Source organism: Sander lucioperca, chromosome 22 (genome assembly GCF_008315115.2).
Source record: "Sander lucioperca isolate FBNREF2018 chromosome 22, SLUC_FBN_1.2, whole genome shotgun sequence".
Classification (NCBI taxonomy): domain Eukaryota; kingdom Metazoa; phylum Chordata; class Actinopteri; order Perciformes; family Percidae; genus Sander; species Sander lucioperca.
In genome coordinates, this window is record NC_050194.1 from 10,251,229 (window position 1) to 10,277,975 (window position 26,747).

At 41.6% G+C, this 26,747-nt stretch overlaps 1 protein-coding gene across 1 annotated transcript; it reads right to left on the bottom strand.

Moving 5' to 3' along the window:
* Positions 1–1,663: 1,663 nt before the first annotated feature.
* Positions 1,664–26,245, bottom strand: si:dkey-121b10.7 (heparan sulfate glucosamine 3-O-sulfotransferase 6). Its single transcript, XM_031291227.2, has 2 exons — positions 25,037–26,245; positions 1,664–3,211 (listed from the first exon to the last, which is right to left on the bottom strand). Exons 1-2 carry the CDS (start codon positions 25,564–25,566, stop codon positions 2,593–2,595), a joined length of 1,149 nt encoding a protein of 382 aa, XP_031147087.1. The 5' UTR covers positions 25,567–26,245; the 3' UTR covers positions 1,664–2,592.
* Between the last annotated feature and the right edge of the window lie 502 nt (positions 26,246–26,747).

Sequence of the window (26,747 nt, forward strand, 5' to 3'; positions counted from 1 at the left end):
ACTTCAAAAGTAGCCCAATTAGCAGCCCTGCCTGACATTTAGGTGCTGGTTGGCAGATTTTGTTGCCTTGGTAGAGAGCCAGGCAAACTTTTTCCAGTCTTTATGCTAAGCTAAGCTACCTGGCTGCTGGCTCTTGACAAGGGCGGACTGGCCATCTGGCATACACTTTCTCGGTGGGCTGACGTGTTTTTTTGGCCAACCGCCGACACTTATTTCATTTTTTTTTATTTAATTTTTTTTTTTTGCCCGGCCCATGAACCAACCCATAAAAGTGGTAGGTCTAGATCGGCGGCCCATTGTTTTTTCACTTGACACTGGGCTGGCCCAAAACACTTCAAAATATCACATAGGCTAGGTTTTTTTTCCCTGACAGACGCGGCCCATGAAACACGTAGCTCAGCGGCCCATTGGTTGTTTTCTTAATTGACACTGGACTAGCCCAATCATATCTTTAAACAGCACCCTCTTTGGGATTTCTGCCTGCATGCAGTTTCAGTGTGCATCTGCCAGGCTAGAATAGTGATAAAAGATCATGGAGAAGAAACGCAAAGGAGGTGCAGAGACAGACATGTTTTCGGCAGTAGCAGGACCTTCATCACCTCCCGTGGCTGTAGGAGACTCAGGAGGAGAGGGACAGAGGTGAGGGAGTGAGGGTAGAACCTGCGGTAAGCAGAACTCCCCTTAAAACTCCCTTTATAAAACAAGACAAACCAATAAACAATAAAAGTAGGCATGCTATACCGTATGATTTCATTAGTTTGGCTAATGAAAGCCATAATGTCAGTGTTACAAAAGGTCGGAGCAGCTAGTTAACAAGAATCAGTTGACCTTTAAGCTAGTTCTTTTATATCTTCCCGGCTAAGTAAAAGTAAGTACAAAAATGTTTAATATATGATGATGATCCGTTGTATTATTGTGAAAGCCGTGTCAACTCTCACTGATTTTTGCTTACTCAATACATGGCGTTAGTAGTTTTAAGGAGTAGGAGTTGGTATACATATTCAGGGGAGCGCAAGGACAGGTGGTATTTGTGATCTTATGTGGTGGGCCGGTCTGGGCCAATATGCCAGGGACGATTTTTGGTCCCAATCCGTCCCTGGCTCTTGCTTCAACTGTTGATGTGAATAATGTTCTTTATTCATTAAAATCCTTAAATAACCTCTTTAGTCATGCTGTTTGTGAACTTAACACTTGCTTTTATAAATACGCAAAGACTAAACTTTAAAGTAACAATCCATTGCATTTTATAGCACTGTAAATAAATATCAGCTTAAAATCACGCAACAGTGATTAGTTCCATTTTCTTTTCTAATAATCCGATGTCTTGTAGGTCGCTTTCAAAAAAAAAAAAAAATCATCTGCTAAACAGATGTATTTTAGATTCCCGGCAGCAGCAACATCGGTTTGTTTGGAATAAATACAAAGAGGATGAACTAAGTGCCTCTCAGAAATGCAGAGCCAAAATGAGCCCAAAACACATGTTTCAGAATACAAGTTTTAGTCAGAACTTCCAGCTGAATTTCAAATACAAAAGTCTTAGAGAAAACATCTTAACAATAGTTTGTCATCTTATAAATTAAGCTTTCAGAAATATACAGTTGCATGTAAGTACCGTTTGTGGAGGTGAGTGTTGTTTAAATGAAGTAGAAAACAATCACAGATGTACAGGTGTCGTCTGTAGAGAACATTTTATACAAGCGTTGTATTGGCAACATAAATAACAGCAAATTTACAGCACATAGTGGACTGTATTTTACATTTCTTTTTTCACCAGTACCAGGTATCCTCCTGCATATGCTACATTTTCATTTTTTATTAAAGATAGCCCAGAAAAGGAGCTTGCATTAAAAGAACTGAAGAAAAAATAACTGCATACACGGTAAACATGACAGAGGCGAACTGTACAACGCTGATGGAAATTAAATGATTGTGAACAATTTATTTGTCTCAAAATCCCACTTTTACATTTATTTTGATTGTGCCATTGTGCATAATTCAAAACCCTTTGCTTCTTTCCTTGCAGTCTGTGTTGTTGTTTTTTTTAGCAGAGCTCCCGTGTCGTGTCACTCTCAAAGCTCCAATATGTCATTTGGTTTATCTTAGCTTTGCCAGGCTGTCGAGGCTTGTTACTCTTTTGCCATTTGGTTTAACTTTAGGCATCTCTTTGCAGTGTTGGCATATTTCTGGTGTAATTTTCAACATAGAGGCTGTGCTGTTAAGTGTTCTGGACAGCAATGAGAGCTTAGCATACTTCTGGCACTCGGGGGTGCCAAGTGCAAGTATGCTTCAATCCGGCTTGCGCCCATCACATTGCTGCAGCAACCAGCGCTTTTCACAAGCTTTATTTTAGCATTGTTTGCTAAAGTGACTCAAATGGATTGAAGCTCTCACAAACTGTGTTAGCATGGATGGCTGTTATCGATCTGGAGGAAGGCAGGTGCTTTCATAGCTTAAGAAATGAAGGAAATGCATATGTTGCAGAGTAAAAGCTTTGGTAACACTGAATTTCTTCGAGATATACCTGGCTGGTTTTGGCAGTTGGCTGAACAACAATGCTACTAACAGTTTGGAAGAACTTTGGCGAGTAGCCGTTCAGTCCCAACCAAAATTGTGGCCGGTCATTTGGTAAAACTTTAGATTGAAGGGTCTGTAGAAGTCTCTGAGTCTATGCAGGACCTCAGAGGAGATCTGGGGATGGGGCCTGCCCTTTGACTTCCCCAGGCAACGCGGCCTGCTGCTCCCCTCGGGCTTCTTTAGGCAGGGGAAACCTTTGGTCTGGTTGAAGTAGAAGTGCTTGTCTGTTACCACCCGTTTGAGTCCCAGGAAGTCCTGAACCCGGCCCATCTCGCCTGCTGGGTCCGTCACAAGGCGTTCGCCGCTGACAAAGAGGAGGCGTGAGAGCGGGAAGAAGCGCAGCCAGTTCTCTAGGTGCTTGGCGTAGATGCCGATACGCACGGCACTCCAAGATGTGTCAATGAGGCCTGTGGTGGCATTTCGGAAGGCCAGGCTCTGGAAGGACGGGAGCCCGGGGGATTTGGATAGAGTCTGGGTGTAATCAGAAACAGCCCGGGTCACGGGGTCACGCACCACCACGATGAGCTTGGTGTGGCGGCTCATGGAGAAGACGCGGCGAGGGGCTTCTTTGGTGATAAAGTAACTGGGCGTCTTCTCCATGGTGATCTGACCCTCCAGAGTACGAGGCATCAGGTTCCTGCATGTCAGAGAAAAAGAAATTCTGCCATTAATAAAATATTCCATGAGAGTATACTTAAGAAAATGCCAACATACTGTATGTTTATTACAAAAACACCCTCTATATATTAGAAGAAAGTAATACATTCCCTTGATTTTCTCATAATTCCATAGCATTCCTTTGATGATGCCTTACTTGCCTTGAAGGCTTTTTGATTTTGCTTTGTAATTAGTTGGCTAAATCTGTGATTAGAGGGAGATAAACATGACATTAGCTACTGGCACTGATGGAGTGACCATGTCAGCACAGACTGGGAGGGAGTCTGTGAGCGGCTACTGTAGGAAAACTGCATGGCTATATTAACCTCAGGAAAGTAATTTCCTCACATCCGCTGCCTCCTCCTAAACAGGCTGGACTCTTTCTCTGCTTTTAGTCCTTGAAGCTGGGGGACCATCCCGCAGGACTGAAATAATAGCCCCATTACTGTCATACCACTGGTATTTGTAGTCTTACAGCAGGGTTGTTACTTTCAATGTACTACATTTATTCACTTTAATTCCTTCTTTTCCCCTTTTGTTTAGCTAGCTACAAGCTAATCCGTATCACGAGTGTTGATGCGACAAATTGCTTGAAAAATGTAATAAATGACCCATGACATTTTACTCATTGAAAAGGTATTTATGCTACATTGCTAATTACTCAACAGGAAAAATAATTAAAGTTAGCTACATTATATGTTAGCCCTGCTCTGCCTGAAGTGCCTTTGAACAACTCCAAATCCTCAACATCCATCACATATTCTGTATTATATTTCCTATCATATCAAAAAGACGGAAAAACAGCAGTTAGTAGTAGCAGTAACCTACTTAACTACACAAGAGTTGATTAAGAGTAGGGTTGCAAAATTCTGGGAATTTTCAAAGTTGGAAAGGTAATACTTAACCCATTGCTGTTAACCTATGTGTGTTAATTGTATAGCCCACTTGTTCTTGATAGGCTGGAAACAATAGACAGCGCTGCTAGCACGCATATAACCATAACCCGAACCATAGTAAATCAAAGGCAGCATGCTAGCTACCTTCATATGTTAAGCTAAAGGTCAATGGTTTGGGCTTCTACTTAGCCTACTGCAGGGCTATTTGAGGCCACACCCACTGCACAGATCATTTCTAGAATCCAACATTCTACAGCAGATTGAAGCTGACTGAAGACAGTACTGCATTTGCCTGTCTGCTTATTACAAAACAAAATGTTTGTATAGAGATGGAGTTTGTATGAATTACCCAACATTTCCAGCAAATAAATTTCCAGTAATTCCCATAATTTCTATTAATTCCCATTAAAGTTTCCAAATTTGAATGTTTCCAAAATTCCCCAGCTTAACTTTCCCTTAAAATTCACTCCCCTTTGCAAACCTAATTAAGAGTTTTAAGAATAACTCTGGTTTATAACAGCGAGGATCCTATCTTATTCTTGTAATTTTCCTAGAATTGGTAATAAAAAGAATGTTCTCCCCAAGCTGGTCGGCCTTTTTCACAGACATTTTGACTCGTCATATAGTAGGGGAAACCACAGTGTTACAACGCAAGGATGGCTCTGTTCTATCAAGTGTCCCCGTAAGCCATGACAGGGTGACAGAGCCAGCATGACCAATGCCAGGACTCTGAAACCAAAGCAGAACATGGAATTCAGCCATTATTTTATTAATTACACCTCTGCTTTTCCTGGTGTCAAAATGTCTTCAGTGAAAAGGGTTCATTGCTGACATATGGATGCTGAGGAACATATTGCTAAAAAGAAGTCAGGCAAGCAACATGAGTAGTCAGACAATCAGGCAGCTTTTAAACAAATCCCCGGCCAAACTTTGGAAGAAAAAACACTTTAAACTCCGAATAAAGTGGTTTAGATGATTTGGCAAAACATTTGGCTATTGATAACCTGTCTGATTGTCTGACTGCTTGTTTGCCCCATCGTATTTTGTTACAGCAAAATGCCACCCTTCCAGAATTAATGTAGTGAGTACAATGTTATCATTGCTGATTTAGGAAAATAAGACCAAATGCAATACATACACAACATTTTGGCTGCAGTAATTCCTACTGAATTAACAGGCAAAAGTCCAAAGGTATTCTGTAACAAACAGGTTAAGTGAGTATTGTCTTATGGTAGCCATGTGTTCGCATTCAATCCTGGCTGTTGCCTTTGGCCCACAGATTGTTATTATCATCAGTGGTAGAGGTATTCTAGGCGCACTTTGGCTCTAAGAGGCCATGCTGCCCTCTTCCTTTAGATCTTTAGCCCTACTTAGATGACTCAGAGGCTGAGAAGACGTAGTAGTACCTCTAAAAATTCAACAAACCCTGACCAAAGCCTGCGCTTGACTCAGAGTCCCTATAACGTGCCAGAGCAGATTGTATATACGAACGAGGGAAATGGAAGGGAAAGGAAAACCTATTTGTCTTGTGTCCTTTATTTCATTCAAATGCTACTGTAACGCTAAAATGGAATTTAATAACCTCATTTGTAAAAAAACATATCCTGCCACTTTTCCTCTCTTAAAAACAAAACACAAAATATAGCCCATTTTGTTGAGTTTAAAGAAGAGATTCAAATCTCATGCTCATTTTGTGTTATAGAAATCTAAGCAATGAGGAATGCCAGTGTTGCAACTGTGAAAGATCCCTCAGCTAATTTCCATGCTTCCCTCCTCCCTCCTCAGCAGGCATGTGGTGACAGTTGGGTCGGAGACTAGTCTTCGTGGTTGGTCTGTACTCTAAGTGAAGGGCTTATGGGGCTCTGAGCTCTGGTGTGTGGTGATGGAGCCGACTCCATTCCCCTCTCTCTCTTTCATCCAACACACACAGTCAGATCCAAGTTCTGCATGTCCCCCTGGCATGAAACTACAAGGGTAACACCAAATACACAATTTATGGTATTCATAAAAAAAAAAAAAAAAAAAAAAAAAAAAAAACTGAGCTTTGTTTAGCCTGGGCTATACAAAAATGGAGAGAAATACAGCAAATACCAAAGGAAGCAAAGTTTGGATACTCAATACTGTTTCTATGGCTAGTCTTAACATTGGGATGTATTACAATGAGCATTTCAGGCCAAAGCGTAAGCTGCAACCTATCGCTCTGAAGCCAAGTTTCTGAGACTGTGGGTCAGGGGCTTACTTCAGGTCACCACATGACGTGAGTGGCAACATAGTTCTAAAGTGAATCTAAAGCTACATTTCTCATTTGGATCCAAGAGCAGGTTTGGCTTTGAGAGGGAATTCCGGCCTTGGATACTCTCCAACACATTCTCACTCCCAGCGCGTCAAAAAAACGATGCTTGGTCAAGCGCCTTTTGCGTCATTATTCAATGCCGTCAGGTGCCTTTGGTGACATTTTTTGCACTTGGTTGGGACTGATTTGGCGTCATTTTTTACCGTGCAGGGTAAATCCACTTGGTTAAGGTTTGAAAAAGATCGTGGATGGGGTTACAAAATGTACGTTTCAGTGACACGCGGGACAAGAACAGGACACATACCCCGGTCTCCTGGGTGAAAGTCCTGTGTTGTTTGACCCATATATACTACCTGCTACCATAGTTGCTCTCAACACTATAGGCTGTTTTGTGCTTCTGCGTCGAATCGACGGCGTACCCCCGCAGACCCCTCTGCGTCGCCGCGAACCCCTCTCCGAGCCCTCCGCCGTAGCTCGACGTGCACCTCCAAAAATATGTAACTTTGCGTCGAGGCGACGCCGACCGCAAGGACTGTGATTGGTCAACTCGTCCTGTGTGGTGATAGTCGGTGTTTCAAGCAGCCTACTGTGGGGAGTAGCAACATGCTAGTTCACTGACATAAGCTTTGCAAATTTTGGTTACAATGACAGGGTTATCCGTTTGTAAAGTGTCTATATGTCAGTAACGTTTTGAAATTAGCACTTCGCCAGCAAGCAGTACTTTGTGGGCAGTTTGCTTGCTAACATAACATAAACTGGCTGGCAGACACCTTGCAAATAACCTCAGACTTATCACCCCCTAGCGTTATGGCGGTGAAATGCACCGCGATGCAAAGCAACCCCGACGCAGAACTCCGAAAGGGTCACGAGTTGACGCAGAAGCATAAAACAGCCCTTAAGTCATCTCACAGCGCAGTGGTCACGCTGCTGCTCTGCCCGGTGCGGCCCATACAGAGGCTAAAGGGTGATTTTTGCGTCTGAATCTGACGCTGAGAGCCACTGACCAAGTGGCGGTATTTGACGAGTTGGGAACGAGAACGGTTTGTACTCTCATGTGTCATCAATCTAGGAGGTTACTTTGTGGTAACTGCATGCTGGTTTGGTTCACCTGCTTCTGCTCTACCTGCCTCGTCTACCTGTGTTTCCTACATTTTAGAAACTGACTCCCAACAACCACCGAGAGAACATGCCTAAGCAATTAAGTATTTCCAGTACAGCAAAAGGGACAGTTGCATCCTTTAATCAACATATTTTTGGCTGCGATGAACTCGGGTCCCTCAATTTAACTGTCAGTGGACTCTCAGTGCTTAGTTTATGATGAATTTCTCCCAGTATGACTCGTGTGCATCAGTGCAAAACAGTGGCTGCAGAAATAATCTCTCTGGTTTAAAGGGACTGGAAAAACCTCGATTGGCATCATCTGTTTTTTTATCCAAAGGAATGCAAAGAAAAACACACTACAGAAGAACAATATGGGCCCAGATATGCAAGGTATTTTCAGTATTTTTGTTTTTTTCTGTGGTTGCATAATGCAGTGACATCCGAAGCCCACAACCAGATCTGAAAGCAAACACAACTGAAGTGCCGGTGTGTTTGCGAGTGTGTTTATGGCACTAAATGGATGTTTGATTTCATCCAATCAGTCTAATGGAAGCCATGGTGTTCCATTCGAGGCCGAGTGGGGCTCCCATTGACATCATGTTTACATTTTGAACCACTAGCCTGTAATCAACAGAACAGCCCGGCTACAACAGAAAGCCCAGGAGGAGGCCACACAGTGGTGGACTAAAGGGAGGAGGGAACAGAGGGATAGAGGAAGAAGAAGAGGAAAACGAAAAGAGTGGGCATGAATAAAAGGAAGGAGGTAATGAGAGGTAAGAGCACAGATGGAGAGGAGAAAAACAGCAGTAACTTAATCCTCTCATTAACCTGGAGTCGCATCTAATCTCATTTTCTCTTATGAAGATGAAAACATAGTGTTTGTTCTTTTTATCTGATACCAGAGTGTTTAGGGAAACCTATTGACCTGATGTTTGTTTTCATCACACCTTTACCGTTAGCATCTGGAGCGGGAATGCGGTCGGCTTTGAAAGTGCTCAGATGTGCGTTTATCTGTGCATACAAATGTGTCCAGACACTCTAACTGTGCTCTGTGTGGGTGGGCTGAGCTTTATTAGGGCCTGTTTAAAACATGGCTGGCTAATAGGCCACTGTTTATGACTAGAATATGAGTGAGCTGTGTACACTGACCCGCGTCTGCCTCTCAACAAAAGCAACATGTCAGGTGACAAGCAGGGGCTATTTCATGTGATGTAGACAGATTGTTTGAATAGCATTTTCCATTTCTGCCCTACAAGCCAAGTTGAGATAACTACATCAGGGCTCTTCACCGTTTTTTAAGCCAAAGACCCATTAACTGAGAGAGCCAGATCAGGTAGATTGTATAAAATTAAGTTGCATATTAAACTTACAGTACAATAACGTGTGGGCGGCCTAAAGCCTTTATACATACCCTTTTAGTGCATAGAATACTAAGCTATTAAAATAATAATTGTTGGCATGATTTTATAAATCATATTTTAATATTAAACATACATGTTGCACAAGGAATCTTCAGCATTAACTGGATCTGTGGGTGGCTACCTTAGTGACTACCTTACCTATAGGCTAGTAAGCACATCATTAATGTGTTTGTTTTTTACAAAAAGATTAATTTCTATTTGCTAATAATATGTTGGATTCATGTTAAGAATTTTTTGTTTTTGAAAAAAACGTACCAAAAATTACAATAATTTGGTGCCCCCCCCTCCCCTGCAGAAACTCTGAGCACCCCCTAGGGTTCCCGGACCCCCTGTTGAAGATCTCTGAACTACATGGTTAAAATTGAGTTAGACGGGTTTTTTTTTCTCGTGAAAACACATTTTTGAATTTGCAGTAACTACAGTAAAATACAATACTGCACTCTGGCTTGGTAAACTGCGGCTATATCAAGTCAAAGCTAGCGAGTGGCGAGATAGCCACAGCTAGCCTTAGCTAAAGGTATAATTAGTTTATTTGCCTACCACTAGCTGTTATCTGTAATTGAAGAATATCAACCTTGATGAACTGCCATCTTGATACACGTGCAGTTGCTAAATTCAATCACAACTGAGAGAAAAAACAGCTAAAGTTTAACTAGTCCTGCTAAGGAGTAACTAGCCTAGCATAGCAGAGTATTAGTAACTGCTGGCTCACCTTCTGGCTTCAAACTAAATTCACACAATTTGATCTTGTTAAAAGGGGCATTCCATCAGTTCTAGGGAGTACTACTCAGCCGAAAATCCCTGCAATTCACTTCACTGATTCTGTAGTTATTGCTCTATGGCTTTGCAGGGCATAAAAGGGTTCACCCACTATAGTGCTTCTCAAATGCAAGTGTGTGTGTTTATTTTAAAGTAAAAAAGGGCACCTGCAGGTACGAAAACACGGTAGCTATTATCTCTTCTCTAGTGGGACACACACACACACACACACACACACACACACACACACACACACACACACACACACACACACACACAGCTACCACAGGATGGTTCCACATCTGGGAGTAATGAAGTCCTCAGTTTGAGTGTGTGTGCGTGTGCGTGCGTGCGTGTGTGTGTGTGTGGGGCGGAGATGAGGGAAGTGTTTCTGAGTTAGGAAGTTTCCCTCTGGTGCCGGGGGTTCGGCGCTCCGAAATCTGTGATCCATACCAGCTCTGCTGGGCCGAGGCCAGACCCCCGGACCCTCCTAATCCCCACCAGTCTGCACTGCGCCGAAATGGACTCCTCCACCCTGACGGTCAGAGGCAGATGGTTGTGATTCAGAGGGCGAGACCACCAGGGATCACAGGGGATCATGTAATGCAACATGTCATCATGTGCAGATTTCTCTCCCGTACATGCGATGTTACCCCCTTCTTTTCCTTCCTCTATCCCTCCATTTCTCCTTCCCTCACCTCAGTTTTTTTCTCCACTTTTCTACATCTCCCTCTTACAATTTCAAAGCTTCCACTTGGCCTCTACTGTATCCTTCAAAGTAAGATTGTTATGAATACATTTGACACGTCTGAAAGAATTTTACTGTAAGACACATCGACAAATACAGTTTGCCTGTATGTGTTCAAAGATGTGTAAAAGCTGCTGCGTGGAGGGAGAGGTTTGTCATTACTGACGACAAATACAGGGCTGAGGAGCTTCTGTGGGCTGATTAGAAGTCATCGGGGACTGTAAGCAACTCAATAAAAGAGGAGGTAAAGTACAGTACTTCTCTTTGTGTCTGTTGGAGTCGGGCCATTACATTAGGTGGATGATGTTTCTGGCCAAAATTTAGCTTTTTGATAATGTATCCATTGCTATGTAAAAATAGAGGAAAACGTCTTTCTTGGACATTTCTTATTTTTTCAGGTATTCTGGTTAAAGTAATTAATGATAAGTAATTGCATCTGGTTTTCATTGCAGAGTTTTTGTAACTACCTACAGTTTCAGAGGCTTTTCTTGTAAAGAAGAACACTTAAATGAAAATGGTCTAAACTTCAAAATTTTAGGAATGAAGAGTCAACTTTTTACAAGGTTTCTGCAGTGTTAACACAATTAAATTTAAGACTTTTAAAACCTTTTAAATACCACATAGAATGCAATTTCATACCATTTTTACGGTCAAAGAATAACAGAAAGCCAGTCACGACAATAAGGCCTACATTCATTTATTAAGTATATTAATTGATGGACATACATGTCACATCTGTGTTAGTACTTCCCAGTGCTGTATGACAATAATTCCTAGTAATATCATTAAACAATTCACGTGACCTGGACCCAGATAAGCAGCAGAAAATTGATAGATTGATCAAAAATAATGTTACTGTCTATAGCAGGCTTACACGGCCTTATTTGAGGGAACTGATGTATTTTTATGTATTTTATTTATTTTTAAGACTTTTCAAGACCTGCAGATACCCTGTTCTACACTGAATATTGGCACAGGATATCATCCAACAGCCCCTTACATAATATCTGTATTACATAAACCCATATTGCCCACAGCTCATGTTACTGTATCTCGCTTCAGCGTGTGTGTGGCGGACCATTATAAACTCCGAAGGTTACCGTCTGGCTGACGCACCGGGGTGGTGAGGAGTATTTTTACTAGAGGAGGTTTGCATCACTGGGGTAGGTCGGTAGGAAAGAGATGAAGAATGTGTCTGGCTGAGGGGAAAAATAGAGGCGTAACGGTTAATAGAGACATCACAGGGCCTGAGAGCCGTTAGTGAGTGAGAAGTGGTCAGTCAGAGTTTCCTCTGAGAAACCAGGACAGCCCTAATGACAGAGGGAGATCTATGTGTCTGTGTGTATGTGTGCTTTTGTGTGTGAATTTTAACAAAAAAAAAAAGCTAATTTTACGCCATTTGAACCTTCAGTACAGCTTGCAATTGTTCGAACGATCTCTTACTTGCTGACTGATGTAACACAATAATGATTTGTCTTAAAGCTTTAGTGCGTAGCATTTTTATATCAAGGAATGTCCGTTACATTCAAGCCATTGCCAAATGAGTTGATACAAAGCTAATTAAGCCTATCAGCTCCACACAACTCTCTCTGTATTTCTCAGTATGGCTATGTTTAAAAAATTATGTCGTCCGGTGACTTTGGCGCGCAGCAGCTCGAGTGAAGATAATTACCTAGTCCATCATGGTTTTTTAATCATCCGTGTCCTCCATAAACTACTAGCAACTGTGTGGAGGAGGGGTGGGGGTGGAGCGCGACCACGGAAGGCTTGTATCATGTGGACGCGCCGACAGTGTTGTTGTCATTACTTAGAATTCCTCATTTAAAGGACATGTTTGACATGTGGGCAAATATGCTTATTTGCTTTCTTGGTGAGAGTTAGATGAGAAGATTGATACAAATCTCATGTCTGTAAGCGAAATATGTAGCTGAAGCCAGCAGGCGCTTAGCTTAGCTAAGCACAAACACTGAAAACAGGGGAAACAGCTAGCCTGGCTCTGTCCAAAGCTGACACGTTATATTTGTTTGTTTAATACAAAAAGTAAAAACAGCAATTTTCCGTACATAACCCCCATAAAACTGCATAAAACAAGATATAAAGTGTTACCATAAAAAGTAAGCCTTAGAGGAGCTGTTAGGCAGATTTTGTTCTTAGGACAGAGCCAGGCTAGCTTTCCACCCCCTATTTACAGTCTTTATGCTATGCTAAGATAACTAGCTGCTGGCTGTAACCTTATATTTACCATACAGACATACAGTGATATCAATCCTCTCATCTAACTCTTGGCAAGAAAGATAATATTATTTATCATCCAAATATAAATTATGATTAGGTGGCAAGTTATCTCTGGGAAGTTAAGAGCAAACATATCAACGCAATGATTACGAGCATCAAACATATTACCAGGGAACTTTATACTTTAAAATTACCACAGTAGGAAAAGAAGATAAAATGAAGAACAGGAAGAGGGGATGCAGTGATTTTATCTTTCTGATAGCGTAACAACCTGTAATGACAGAACATGGAGTAAACCTGTAATGTGTGTAACATAGTATAGTGCACAGTGTATATGCCATATGAGCGAGTGTAAGTGTGTGTACAGTATGTGTGTGTGCGCACTGGTTGCTCCCCCCCCCGGTCCTTACTTATCAAATGGGAAAATCTGCAGTCGTGTTCCTGCCAGGCCCATAGTGGCCTACTTGTGTGGCTTTATCTCCGAGAGCTGCCGGGGGCCCCGGGGGCCCCACCCTGCCTTCATCCGATCTACCGAATACAGGATGGAGGGAGAGATAGATCGGGTAGATCCTGACCCCAGTGATGTCACAACGTCCTTCCCACAGTTACATAATTGGGCTGTTAGTAAGATGAATGTATGTGGACATTTAAATTTAAAAATGAATCAGGAAGAGGTCTTTTGAGATACAAATATTTAAATGTACCCTGAAATCAACACATTAAAGCTGAAGCAATTAGTCAGTTACTCAATAGTTGACTGACAGAAAATTGATTGGGAATTATTTTCATAATCGACTCATTGTTTAATTCATTTTAAGCAACTTGCTTAATGTCAACTTGGGTTCTTGGAACATGTAATGGCCATTTCTTTTACATTTTATGGACCAAATAATTGATCAATTATTTGAGAAAATGTCACATTTGTTGCAGCCAGAGCACATGTTCATGTATTAAACATATTAAGAATCTTACATAGCAGCTAGGCTATGACAGTATACTGATTGTACCTCACTGTTTTTTCTTAGATTTAAATACTTTAGTTATGAGGAATATGGAATAACATGTAATACATAGTACATGACAAGTGGGAATATTCTGAAATATACACATATTACGTTCGTTGCTATTTATATTTGGAGGAACTCACCATATTTTGTAATACACACAGATACATTGTCACCTTTCAATATGATATTATTTTATTTTATTTAACCTTTATTTTACCAGGGAAAAATCACATTGAGATTGAAATCTCTTTTACAAGTGAGCCCTGGCCAAGAATTAATAGATAGTTAGATGGATAGATAGATTGATTGATTTTGCAGATTAAACCTGAGTCAACATGTACATACTTTAATGTTTACCGTCCTCTCTGAGTTCGCACAGGCGACAGAAAACAACCAGCTCTTCACTGTAATCAACTCAATATGGACTTTTGCACGTCTGGCAACTACTCAGGTCCCGACCAATAAGAACACTCGATACTGTCCGATGCTGAAAACCAACTTGCGAGCAGTTTCAGCCTGCCACTTCTTGTGGTTTCTTAGCTCATTGTTAGCAGTGTCTTAAGCTAAAAACGGAAATAACTGCTGGCAGAGGCACAGCTTTTACAACTGGAAACAGTCCATTCAGCGGTCTGCTATTAGTGCCATCTATCACACTCATCAGAGTGGACTCAGCAGGCCTTGGCTACGTTTACACACATCAAACATACAGGACACAGTCAAGTTTGGATGGACATGAAGCGGGAGCTGGTGTCGGTTTCCAGTTTTCCTCCCATCACTGCATGTTGTTTGATGTGTTGCTTGTCCTCGAATTCAGCTCCAGCTCTCAGTGCCAGAGTTTCAGGCATAATTAATCTCATTTCCTCTCGAAGCCAACACAGGCATCACTGACAATTAACCAGTTCAAGTTGGTTGAGTCAAACCGATGGGAGTTTTCTAGGAAGGTTTTATAGCAGACAAAGAAAGGTGTGTTTTTTCTGTCAGATTCTCAGGGTGGCTGCCAGGTTCTCACGACCCCCCAGCCACCCAGCCAGCCAGTCAGACATTAAACAGAGATAGACACCAGTGAGAGGTCTACGGCCACACACACAACACACAACACACACACACACACACACACACACACACACACACACACACACAATAATTACGTGGCTCTCCAGACAGACCAGATCAAAACCAACCAGCAGTAAGTATGAATGTAACTGTCAGTTATCTATCTCTTTACAGTCATTTCAAAGTAATTGACGTAAATGGAGAAAGTGAGTTTGATATTGTATAAAAGGTGCTCTAAGCGATGTTGGGTGACATTACTTCTTGTTGACGTTTGAAGTATTTTCAAACAAAACGGAGGCAAGCTCGCTCCTCCCTCCTCCTCATCCCGTCCCCCTTCCCTCCCTTCCGTGCTTCCGTGCACTAACCCCCCCAACCCCCACCCTCAAATCTTTGTCGGTTATTGGCTGGAACGCTGGAACACTGTTTGTTATGTTTCGTGGTGCAGGTTGGCACAATTTGTTTTTGTTTTAGTTTGTGGAGCCTGGGCTGTCTACAGAGACCGCGTTTTTTTTACAGTGCAATTTATTTTAATTTGCTGGTCTACCGCCGCCTGGATCGGTTAGTTAGTTAGTGATACTGTGTGACTTGGTAATCCGTACTAACCCTTTACAGTAAAACACCAAAGTCACACAATAACTTCTACTGTAGGTAATACACTGACATATGGAAGTACCTGATACTACCCCATTTAAAGAAATCTGAACTATCCCTTTAGTGGCCAGAATGATTACAGTGATCGATAACTCTTACATGAACATGCGAGTATTGTTTTAAGACAGACTTAAAAAAATGTACCCTTGTGTTGCTCAATCAGGACCAGAGCTATACTGCTATTTGTTCAAGTTCCGGAACGCAACTATGACGCACATGCATACATACACACGCACGGTTAAATTGTGGCTTGTTTGGAAGGTTATGTTACTACTGTTCCTACGGTGGCATACAGTATTTACATATATTAGTCAACTATAACTATTAAATGAAAGGATGTGTTGCTGCCTTGTCATCTTTACTAGTTAACAGTTACAGTAATAGCTATAGACTGAAAAATAATTTCATATCCGGCAGCCACCGGTAACTTTTAAGGTGGAATGTTTTCTTGCGTTGTTACTCAATGCATGAGCAGATGTCATGAATCAACCAACACACCTGACATATGACAACTTTGATCATTCCATTTGTTTTTATTGTCCCTCTTGCATGACATACGCTTTAGTGATGACTGGATCGTAAGCGCTTTATAAAAATATGAATTGTAACCGTATAATGCGATCGGAGAATATTCTATTTCCTCACTTCACAGAAAAAAAAAAGTAGCAGAGAGTTGTTCCGGTGTGCTCCGGCAGCACTACAACCCCGATCAGGACATCATGTTTTATTATCCGATCATCAGTATTGCAAGTATTCATTTGAAAAAGTAGTAACTATAGTATAGGAGTCAAATAAATGTATTGGAGTACAAAGTTAAAGTGACAAAAATGGTACTAATAACTGTACAACACTTTAGTCTGTTACTGTCGTGTAACATTTTTTCCCCATTTTCTATTCCTCTTTCACCTCGTCTTCTTATGAGTATGTACTTACTTACTTTACTTACTACTAATTTCTTTATAATCTTTACTCATTTCCTGTACGCACACTAATCCAAAACAAAAGGCTGATGACCCAAAGCAAAGAGAAAGAAAAAGAGAAGAAAAAAAGAGGTTTAGAGGAAACGAAAGCAAACGACATCGACAAGACAAGATGGAGGAAGTAGACAGAAGATCATTTTGTTGTGGTCCATTTAACATTGGTGGCTCGTCAGTCATCCTGATCTCTGTCTGTGTCACATAGAAAAGGCAGGCTTTGATGAGTTTGTGGCTCAAACAAAAGTATGTAACAGCAGTTCTTGAGTCTTCTTTAAATGCCTCTCAGCCTGACTGTCTGGAATTAAAACCCAGACGGCTGAAATTGAAACCAGCCACAGTGATGGGCGACACAAACCGTCCCTGCGCTCTATAACTGATTGAAGTGTGGTGAGGTTTAGAGTTACACCAGTGGTCCTCTCACCGTGCATCTGATTGCATTACTTCTGATTGGACGAAACGCCGCGTGCTGGGAGTCGAAAGGTCAACCAATGACGAGCTGTCAAAATATTGATGACCGAGTTGGATCAGACCTTTTTTTTTTCTCCGAGTAAAAATCCATATCTGTCTCACACCAATTTATCAAGTCATGTTTGAGTTCATCCTTATAGTTTTCCAACTTCATTTACATATTTATTCTGGCAAAAAATCCCTTTACATGTAAATAGCAGCACGTGTCATGTCATGTTTATTGCCTCTGACAGACATGCCGTATAGTGCTGCTCATGTTCATGCATATGTATAACCGACTAGTTTTCCCTTCCTGCGCTGATGCGGCTTCAAATACTCGCAAAGCATTCAACCCTGTCTTAGGCACAAAGCCTTCTTTCTTCCAGCAAGATCTGTACATTTCCCATTTTTCCAAATTCTTGTCTGGAAACCTCTCTTCTTCTCCAAAACACCCTTTGTCAGGCTGAAAAACACTCTGCAACATGCAGCTTCCAAGAATGCGAGCACAGAGGAATTCAACTGGAGAATCCCCCGTGATTGGTAGAAATGTCTGACAGGATATAAAACCTGGACATTCCTGTGTAGGTAGCTGAATCATACAACGTGCTTCCTGAGAGAGAGGAGACTATGAGGCATAGAAAGGAGTCAATGAGGAAAGAGATTTAAAAGACAAGAGAGAGAAAAAAAACATTGACTCTATAGCTAACAGGAGCGAAGACACGTCCAGTGGCTTTGCGTTACACACTTTGAGTAACCTGAACAAGCCAATAAATCCAGCCCCAGCAACACTCACACTGTGGGGTATAAATGTCAGCTGTGGAAGGGAATAACAGCTCCTTGTCAACAAGATTGAATATTCAGAAGTGAATTCATCTCTGCTGCAAGAGCGTGATAAAGGCAGAGAGAGAGAGAGAGATCAATAGAAAGAACCTATTTTGGGTGATCGATATCGGGAAATGACATTTATATCTCCTGGATATTTATAGTGTCAAGAAAATGCGAAGCGACGCCGAGAAGAACGGGGGCAGCGGACGGACTTTCAGGTAGAGCTGGAGCAGTGTGAATGACTCCGACCTCACACACACACACACACACACACACACACACACACACACACACACACATATATGCTCACACTCACTCACTTTGCACACCATGGCTGTCTAAACCCTCATTCTCCACCACCAAACCACACAATCGTTTCCAGTAGATGGCAAAGCCAAGGCTTTTCCACATATAAGCATTTTTTCGAAAACAATTTGCCAAATGCTTCCTTTAAGGATGTCCATGTGTTTTACTTGGTTACCAGCTAAGGACAGGGGCCAAGGATCACTCTCTCTTTCTCTCTCTGAGCTCAAAGACACAGACATGATGCATGACTTTGAGATGAAGAGCTCTGTCAGAGAATAAATGTTTAAGAGATACTTTCCAGCCCGGTTTCAGATGATATTGTTGGCTTCACATACAGCGATTCTGTTTCAAATTGATATATGTGAATCATTGGGTACTTAACATGTGATTACACTAAATGAATAATATTTTTATAACTGTGATATCTGGAAGTACGGGATAGACAGTAGGGCAGAAGGGGAAGGAAGAAAGGACAGTAGGAAGGCACAGGGAAGTCTACTGTGCCGACTGATTGTTGATTAGCCACAACATATGGGGAGCCAATGTTGAGATATGCCCGTCAATACCTAACACAATATTAAACTAAATTAATACTATTGTTACAACTATGTGTGATGGGTTAGGTCATGTGATGCTAATAATTACTTAAGCTAACTACTTCAATCAATCCATTTATTTATTTGTCACTTGAAATCATTTAAAAATACAAATTCAGTAAAATGCGATCTGTGACTACTTTGTTAAGGTTTTTTGGACCTTCGTTGTCATGGTTACAGTAATAACTACAGGGTTAAGTGTAGAAAGTGGTTGTGGTCATGCTTAAAAAGAAACCAAAGTTGACTGTCGGAAGGAATCGGGAAACGAACAGAGGTCTCTCACGGAGACGTCAGGCGTTCCGTGGAGCCATCGATCCACCCCGACTACATCCCTCTGTCGACTTTATCCTCAGGGTCTAGAGTCACAATACCTATGGCCGCTGGAGGGCTCTGGCACCTGAATGAAATGGCCGATTCTGTCCTTGTCTTGGGAGGACAGTCCTTGAGGTTACATCTGACTCTATATCCACGACGTTCCACTTCCGGGATTGCTCCGGTGCTGCTGGAAATTCTGCCAGATTGCGCTCTTTTCGCCCGGATGTCCGCTACCTTACTGCTTTCTTTGTGTTGGAATTTTAAACTCCGGTGGATTTATGAGGACTATGGTTAACTGCTCCTCAGATCTCTGCAGGGTAAATCCAGACAGCTAGCTAGACTCTCTGTCCAATCTGAGTTTTCTGTTGCTAAAACAACTTTTGAACGTACACATGAAATCCACCAAAACAAGTTCCCTACCGAGGCTATTTTTCAGCGGCACCGTGGCTCTGTCAGGCGCTTAGTGCCGCCCAAGACGATTGTGATTGGTTCAAAGACATGCCAATAAACCAGAGCACGTTTCTCTCCAATCACGGAATGCTGTGTGGACTAGCACAGACCCTCCTAACAACAGACCCTCCTCCACAGAGCTGCAAAGGAGGGTCTGGCAAAGCGAGATTACATCTGACTCAATACGTAGCTATAGTTTAAAAAATGAAATCATACAATAGTTTCAGTTTTATTTTCAAGTAAGTTGAGCCCATTCCACAATCTTTCCACGTAGCCCCTGGACCAGAGCCGCGGGAACATATTTTGAATTGGGGGTGCTGACAAACTTTCCAGAGTGAAGTTTTCAGCCAAAGTCAACCACCAAACTGCATCCATCACAATTTATTGATAGAGATTCAATTCATATAAATAGCCTATCCAAGACCGTAATTAGCCTGCCGTGGGCTGCTGATCCTGAAACACCGGGAAATAATAGACCGTTATCGCTATTTAACCAAGTTAAATTTCTTTCATACCCATACTGTCAAGATGAAGACAAAATATCTCTACTTATTAAAACAAAGGCACTTCGTGGTGTCAAAACAGTACTAAGGCTTCGGTAATAAAACTGGAACACAGGTACACGCTCCACAAGCGAAAAAACAAAAACAAGAATAAAGTCCAAAATCCAACACAGAACAAACTAGGCACGGGTAACGCAGGATATAGGCACAAAGCTACGACAATGGTACAGAATATGCCTACTACAAGCTCAAAAACGGAGCCACAAAACACAACACATCACTGAATAACAGTATATTAAATCAAATCAAAGTGAAGCAAGCGAGTCAGTCCTGACACAAACACTGAAATAGAGAAATGCTGCCTTAAGTTTTTGTAGCACAGCAATAGCAAATTAAAGGCATAAAGATATTGGGCATAATGTATCAGAAGTTATTAACGCGCGTTAAGCTGGACCTAATAATTTTATAACAATACAGTAGGATAATAAAAAATAGGTGTGGCCTCATTCTGGTTTTCCAATACGTAGACTAAGAAGGCTTTACACAAGTGTAAAAAAACACAATTATCTCCAATAATTCGTATAAACTTTCAGTTGAAATGTTACTGAACAATTGATAAATCATGCCAATTTACTGCAGCATAATAATAATAGTAAACCAGCGTTATTACCTTGTGTTGCAGTCATAACACACAAAAACAAATCCTCATCTCCAAAACGTCTACCAGAAAAGTGTGACCCCGAGGCTGGCAGCACTGAGTTGATGTTGATGTTCCCTCTGCGGCTACCCTGGTGCTGCTAGCTTGGTTTACAAGATTAGCTCCCTCGTCGTCTGTTGCTAGCAGGGTCGCTACTTCATTCAGTTACAGTTGCTGAGTTTTCTGCCTCCGGTCTTTTACGCTTTTTAGCTTGTGGTTGATCTATAAAGAAATCCAAAATGCGCTTTTGTGCCATGGCTAGCTAACTTCTGTACTGTTGTTGACCAGCCGGGAAAGTTTCCACAACTATCTTCACCACTCATGAATGAGCGTCAGAGGCGCACGGCGCGCCTCGACACTTGGCAAAATCGGCAGATTCATTCTAATCACAAATTATGTGTTTATTTCTTACTTACCAAATTTTAAAATGTATTACATTTAATTTGTAATGAAAGGGATTAGGTTTATATTAATAATCAAAGTATTAAAAATAAATGTGTGGTTTTTTTTTTTATTATTATAGTTGTAGTAGTTTCTCCTTTCGCTAGGGGGTGCTGCAGCACCCTCCACACCCCTAGTTCACGCGGCCATGCCCTGGACTATATGTTACTTGTACATGCTTCGAACAATTCCAACTGTCTCATATTAAAATAAAAAAGTCCCAGTGACTCTTGTTGATTGTCTTTAAGCCAGAGAACTACACAGCCCCTGGGTACAATAACCTTCCCCTATAGCACTAAAGGAATAGTGAAGCGCTCATCCTAGCCCAGTGCTATACGAGATGAGGATGTGGCTGGGTGGGGGTCCTGAATAATACTTCATAAGGCCTTGTTTAACTGCGACTGGGGGCCTAATCCCTCTCAGCCACTCTGCATGTCCCTGAGCTGTCCATATTAATGCCTGACCTGTCATTACACCGGTCCAATTCACACAGTGTTGACAAGAGCTGTCGGCGGATTAGGACAGAGCAAAAACACACGTTTCATTAAGCCTTCAGAAGAGAAAAGGAGAAGAAGAGAAAAAAGAGAGGTGAATAAATCATGTCTGTGCCAAGAGAGTACAAGGTAAGGTCAGTTTAACATCAACACAAAGCCATAAAATGAACACGTAAAGGTTGCTCGTCTTCTCACCTTTCACTTCTGCTTTGTCACCTTTCAGATAACTAACTACAGATCCTAAAGAGTGTTGCTTCAGCTGAAAATGCATGTCATTGTTTGGGTATTACCGTCACACACACACACACACACACACAAAAAATTATATTTTGTCACCGAAGATCATATGTTATGCATTTTAAAGTTTCTGTTTGCAGTCGGTCCCCTATACCTTTAAAAAGTACTCGTATAGCATTGTGAAAAGCAAAGCCGTTAAACCCGATGGAGAGAGTGGCAACGCAGGCCTTTGTGGTGAGCACCACGCCGTTTTTCCGACAGGCCAAATTTGAACTAAATTGAACTTTGACCCATGCCGACCACAACATGCGTCCAATGGGATTGTGGTATTACTGTAAAAGGATTGGGAAGTTATGACGGCAATACTTTTTACTGAAGAGAAGACAGTGGAATCTCTGAATTCACAGTGTTCTGTAAATCTACTGTCCGACTTGAGTTTAAATCTGAAGCCGGGCGGAAACTATTAGAGAGGATAGGGATCCAAGGTTCAAACATTTATTTTGAGATTGTTTAATATTATGATGTAGTCCATGGTACCCTATAGTTACTGCTTTGTAGGATTATTTCCTGTCGGTTATGTCAGGAGAGACATAAAGGACAACTAAAGTCTCACAGTTCTAGTCTCTTGAACCCTTAAGTTTCCCTAAATATCCCCTTACATCTGCTAAGAATAAGAATAGGACAGCAATGTTATAATAAAAGGGCACATTAAGTAAAAAAATAATTAAAGAGTTCTCCTTCAAAACAAATCATGCTTGTTTGGGGTAAAACATGCGCATTCAGGAACACACTTTTTACAACTTCAGGTTTATATTAAATGTTGAAATTAGAGATGGTTTATGCATCATTTTATGAGTTATTAAGTTATAAAGATCCAAAACAGTCTATTAGAGCTGAAAAAAAATAAGTCAATTCATTGATTAGTTGATACACAGAAGATTTGATTATTGATAAATCATTTCAGTTATTTTACCAGCCAAAATACCAAACATACTCTAATTTCGGTTTCTCCAATGTGAAGATTTTCTGCTTTTATGATAGTAAACTGGATATATTTGGGTTATGGACTGATGGTGGGATAAAGAAAATAATTTTGAAGCTGTCATCTTGCATTCTGGGAAATGATGATATCCATTTTTTAAACACAATTTTCTGACATTTCTTTAGACAACAGTTTGCTAAAATTAGTCGGTTTCTTCAACGCTTCGTCCTGTATTCTTGCATTTTCGCCTCTATGAAAACTAATTGTGATGAAAACGGCTGTCTTACAGATGTTACAACTACTTAATATGATATGATAAAATGTACGTGTGTTTGTGTCTGTGTTAAGAATATTCCAGGGGATACAGTTTTAGTAATTCATCAACTCAAAGTTAAAAACTGCCTTGAGCTGCTGCTGTATCATCGCACATGCAACGGAAATGTTGATATAGCTTGCATGCAAGCAGAAAAACCACAGCCTCCTACTCCTCCTGAAAAAAAAAAACCATACTGAGTAATAAGAACTAACACACACACACACACACACACACACACACACACACACACACACACACACACACACACACACACACTTTGATCTCTGGTGTCACTTAGTGCTGTTCCACCTGAGCCTCACAGAGAACCGATCATTACCCGGCTCTATTGATCTCTGCTTCTCCTCTCACCCGACATTTTACTGCCATACCTCTGTGTTCTCCTCTCTCTTCTACTTGTCACTTTATCAAACCGTCATTTACTCCACCAGATCTTTTTGACTCATCCTTCCTCTGTAATCCCACGTTCTATCTCATCTCGGTGCAGTCATGTCCACCCAAGACATGAAGATTCTTCTAACAATAGCTACTAAAAAACACTCTTAACATTGCAACAACAACAAACAAAAATCACCCATTTCATTTATCAGTTTAAACATTTTAGTCCATAAATTCAGTCTCGTGTCTCTCTGCGTGCTGCTATCCCGGTGGAAAAAAGAAGAAGTCATGTGTCTGGGTTTCATTGGAAAAATTAAAACGGAGGCTATTTGTGACAAGAGAAATATCGTGGTCAGCCTTCAAAAGCCCATTTCGGCTGATCCTCAAACAAACACCTGACTGCGGGGTCATCCACACTACCACCATCCACAACAACCCATCCTCCCTCTGTGATCAGGCCAGCGGCCAGGCCCTCAGGGGACCAACATGGGACACTTAGGGAAGCAGCATGTCAGCTCAATAAACAGCAATTTATTGGCAGGGGACTGAATACGCTGCCATCCTTGGTAGCTATCAGCAGAGCCTCTTATTGGTGCTGAGGGATATTAATGAAGAGAGGAGAGGGACTGATCACAGCACGCATGAGATGATGTGTTGGCCTGCACAAAAACATGCTTCATGTGGACTGATACTGTAAGTGGGGAGTGTATTTGAAATGTTGCTGTTTTTGTTACATCATGCTCAGTCACTATGGCCTACGTCATTCATTATTGACTGTTAAAAGGGAACTAGAAAATACATAATGATCTGACGACAGCACATGAAAATGCCACCTTTTCTTCCACTGTGGCCCCAGATTGGTTAAAAAAAAAAAAAAAAAGTATGACAAAAAGTCATTTATACATATGGCACTTAAAAAGTGTAAAAACTGCCCACTTCTCAATTTGTAGTCTTAAATTCTGTATCATTTATTTCTACATTTTTAAGTCTGAAGATCAAACGGATTCCAAAGAAACTAAATGAGATGGAACTTTGTGTACATCTGCCTGATCACACACCTCAGCATCCAACCCATCCGACGGGATCTATGAAAAACATTTATACAGTGACTCAGTATTGAAGATAAAAGATATGTCATGCACGTTTTGCAGTACAGAGCGAAATTCATAATAATCAAAAAGAGAAGAACAGGGGACTTTTTTTGGGCACTTGTAGTGGGGGCCGTCTTCTACTTGCCCTGCGTGACCTGGTTTTACTACTGCACATTAACACTACTGGGCCTATACTACAATGTATAACCCAACACATTAATACTATCATTACATTTTCTGAGTTAATTCATCTTAAATCAATGCCTTGGCTTAATAAATGTAAGATACAAATGCTTTGTACATGTTTATACGCATATTGAGGAAGAAAATAAGAAAAGTCTGGAGCTTCTGGAAAGGGACAGTAAGCAGATACCTTTAATCACGCGTCCATGACTTCTGCCCTGAACTTTGACCCTTCCAGTTCATTACTATTTCAGTCACTTCCCCGTTTGCGGAAAGCAGGAAAACTCGTTTTAATTAAATGTAAGCCTATTATTATTCTATTTAATGACTTGTTGTATCATTAAGTTAAAAAAAAAACAAAACAAAAAAAAAACAACCTGCTTACCTGTACCAGTCCAGTCCCTTCTCGTAGAAGCGGTCAAAAAAGTGCGGCTCGGAGCCGACGGCTCTCACGTCCGGATGGATGCGCAGGAACTCCAGCAGAGCCCGGGTGCCACCTTTCTTCACCCCGATGATGATGGCCTGAGGGAACTTTTTGCTGCCGAAATTATTCGCTATAGAGATGTTGTTAGATGGAGCGTCGCTGTTCGACAGGTCCGACAGCTGTTCCCGGACAACCTGAGACGCGTTATACGCGCCGAGCTGCTGCTGCTGCGGCGACGACGCTCCGTGTCCATCGTTTAAGAGGATTTTGTTTTGAAAATGACTTTGTTGGTCATATACTGGCCTGGGCAATGAGTCACAGTATCCGTTGAGGCAGTAAAAGAGGTAAGTGAAGAGAAGGATCATGGTAAAGAAGACGGACAGCTTGGACTGCACCCTCAGGTGTCCAAAGTTGAACGCAGCTCTCCATTTACTACATCCCATGAGTCGCAATCCTGAGCACGGGGACACAACGCAGGAAACATGCCACATCAAAGGACTGCATACTTTAAAAGTCACTCAAAACTGAGAACGCTTTTTAAATAATCACCGCGCTCGTGCCACAACAGCAAGTGGCGCAAACCTTGGCCCCCGCGCGTCAAAAAGCTCCACATGTTCCTCGGCTTATCGCACTCGCCCTTTGACTCTCTCTCTCGCCAACTCCTCATCAACGCACAACTTGTAGATGTTTAAATAACTTGAGCCAAGTCCCAGCGATGTTTTAGTTGAAAGGTGTCTGTGAATAACTACGGTAACGTCCCGCAGCGCTCCGTGCCTTCTGTGCGCTCCCGTGCGGCTCCCTGGCAGCAGCAGCAGCAGCAGCAGCAGCGGTTCTATAGGAAACCCTCAACTACCCTTTCCCATCTCACTGCCAAATCCACGCCCTGTTTATCAAACACACGCCCCTTCCATCCTCAGCCCGGGCCACACTAAAATAACACCGAGGAATAATTGACAATGCACCCTCTCCAAGCTGTCAGAGAGGGAGAAACTCTCATGTCAAATTGTTGTTATTTTAGAGAAATACAGTCATTAGTTTAATTGTATTCAATGCATTGGAAGAGGAGGGGAACATGATGAAGAGGGGGTATTAGTTTCTGATTGCAGACCGAGGATGCAATTTCCCCTCATTTCCCCCTTTAAATCACCACTTCTGCTGCCTTACCGGTCTGCATGAGCTCCAGGTTGTGACTGTCTTTGCCCAAATTGTTTGGCTGTAGATGGGGCTGGTAGTGGCCACCTGCTGTCTGCTAGCCCTCCTGACCACACACCCCAATGGAGCCAGCTACACACACACATTTAACCTTTACACTCCTGCTCAACATGGACAGACAGGTGTCATTAGCTTTCTCTAATTCCTTTCTCCCTCTCTGTGTGTGTGTGTGTGTGTGTGTGTGGTTGTGTGTGTGAGTGTGTGTGTGTGTGTGTGTGTGTGTGACCACAGTTCTAACAACCCCGGCTCCATGGTTATAAACATGAAGTAATCCAGACCACCCTCATTTTCTCTCATCACTTTTTTTTTTTTTTTTTTTTTATATATATATATATATTGTTCAATCATTAAGACAAAAAAAGAAATAAATAACCATTTTTTAAAACAAACATTCGTAACTGATTAAAACCGTTTTAGCTGTCATTTGAGGCTTTTGCTGATGTGCAGGTTTTTGGAACAA

Bases quoted from the DNA above. Each gene is read 5' to 3' on its own strand.
- si:dkey-121b10.7 (XM_031291227.2), bottom strand. From the start codon at position 25,566: ATGTGGCATGTTTCCTGCGTTGTGTCCCCGTGCTCAGGATTGCGACTC. The intron at 3,212-25,036 runs GTAAGCAGGTTG...TCTGACATGCAG, and splicing joins AAGGGACTGGACTGGTACAG to GAACCTGATGCCTCGTACTC.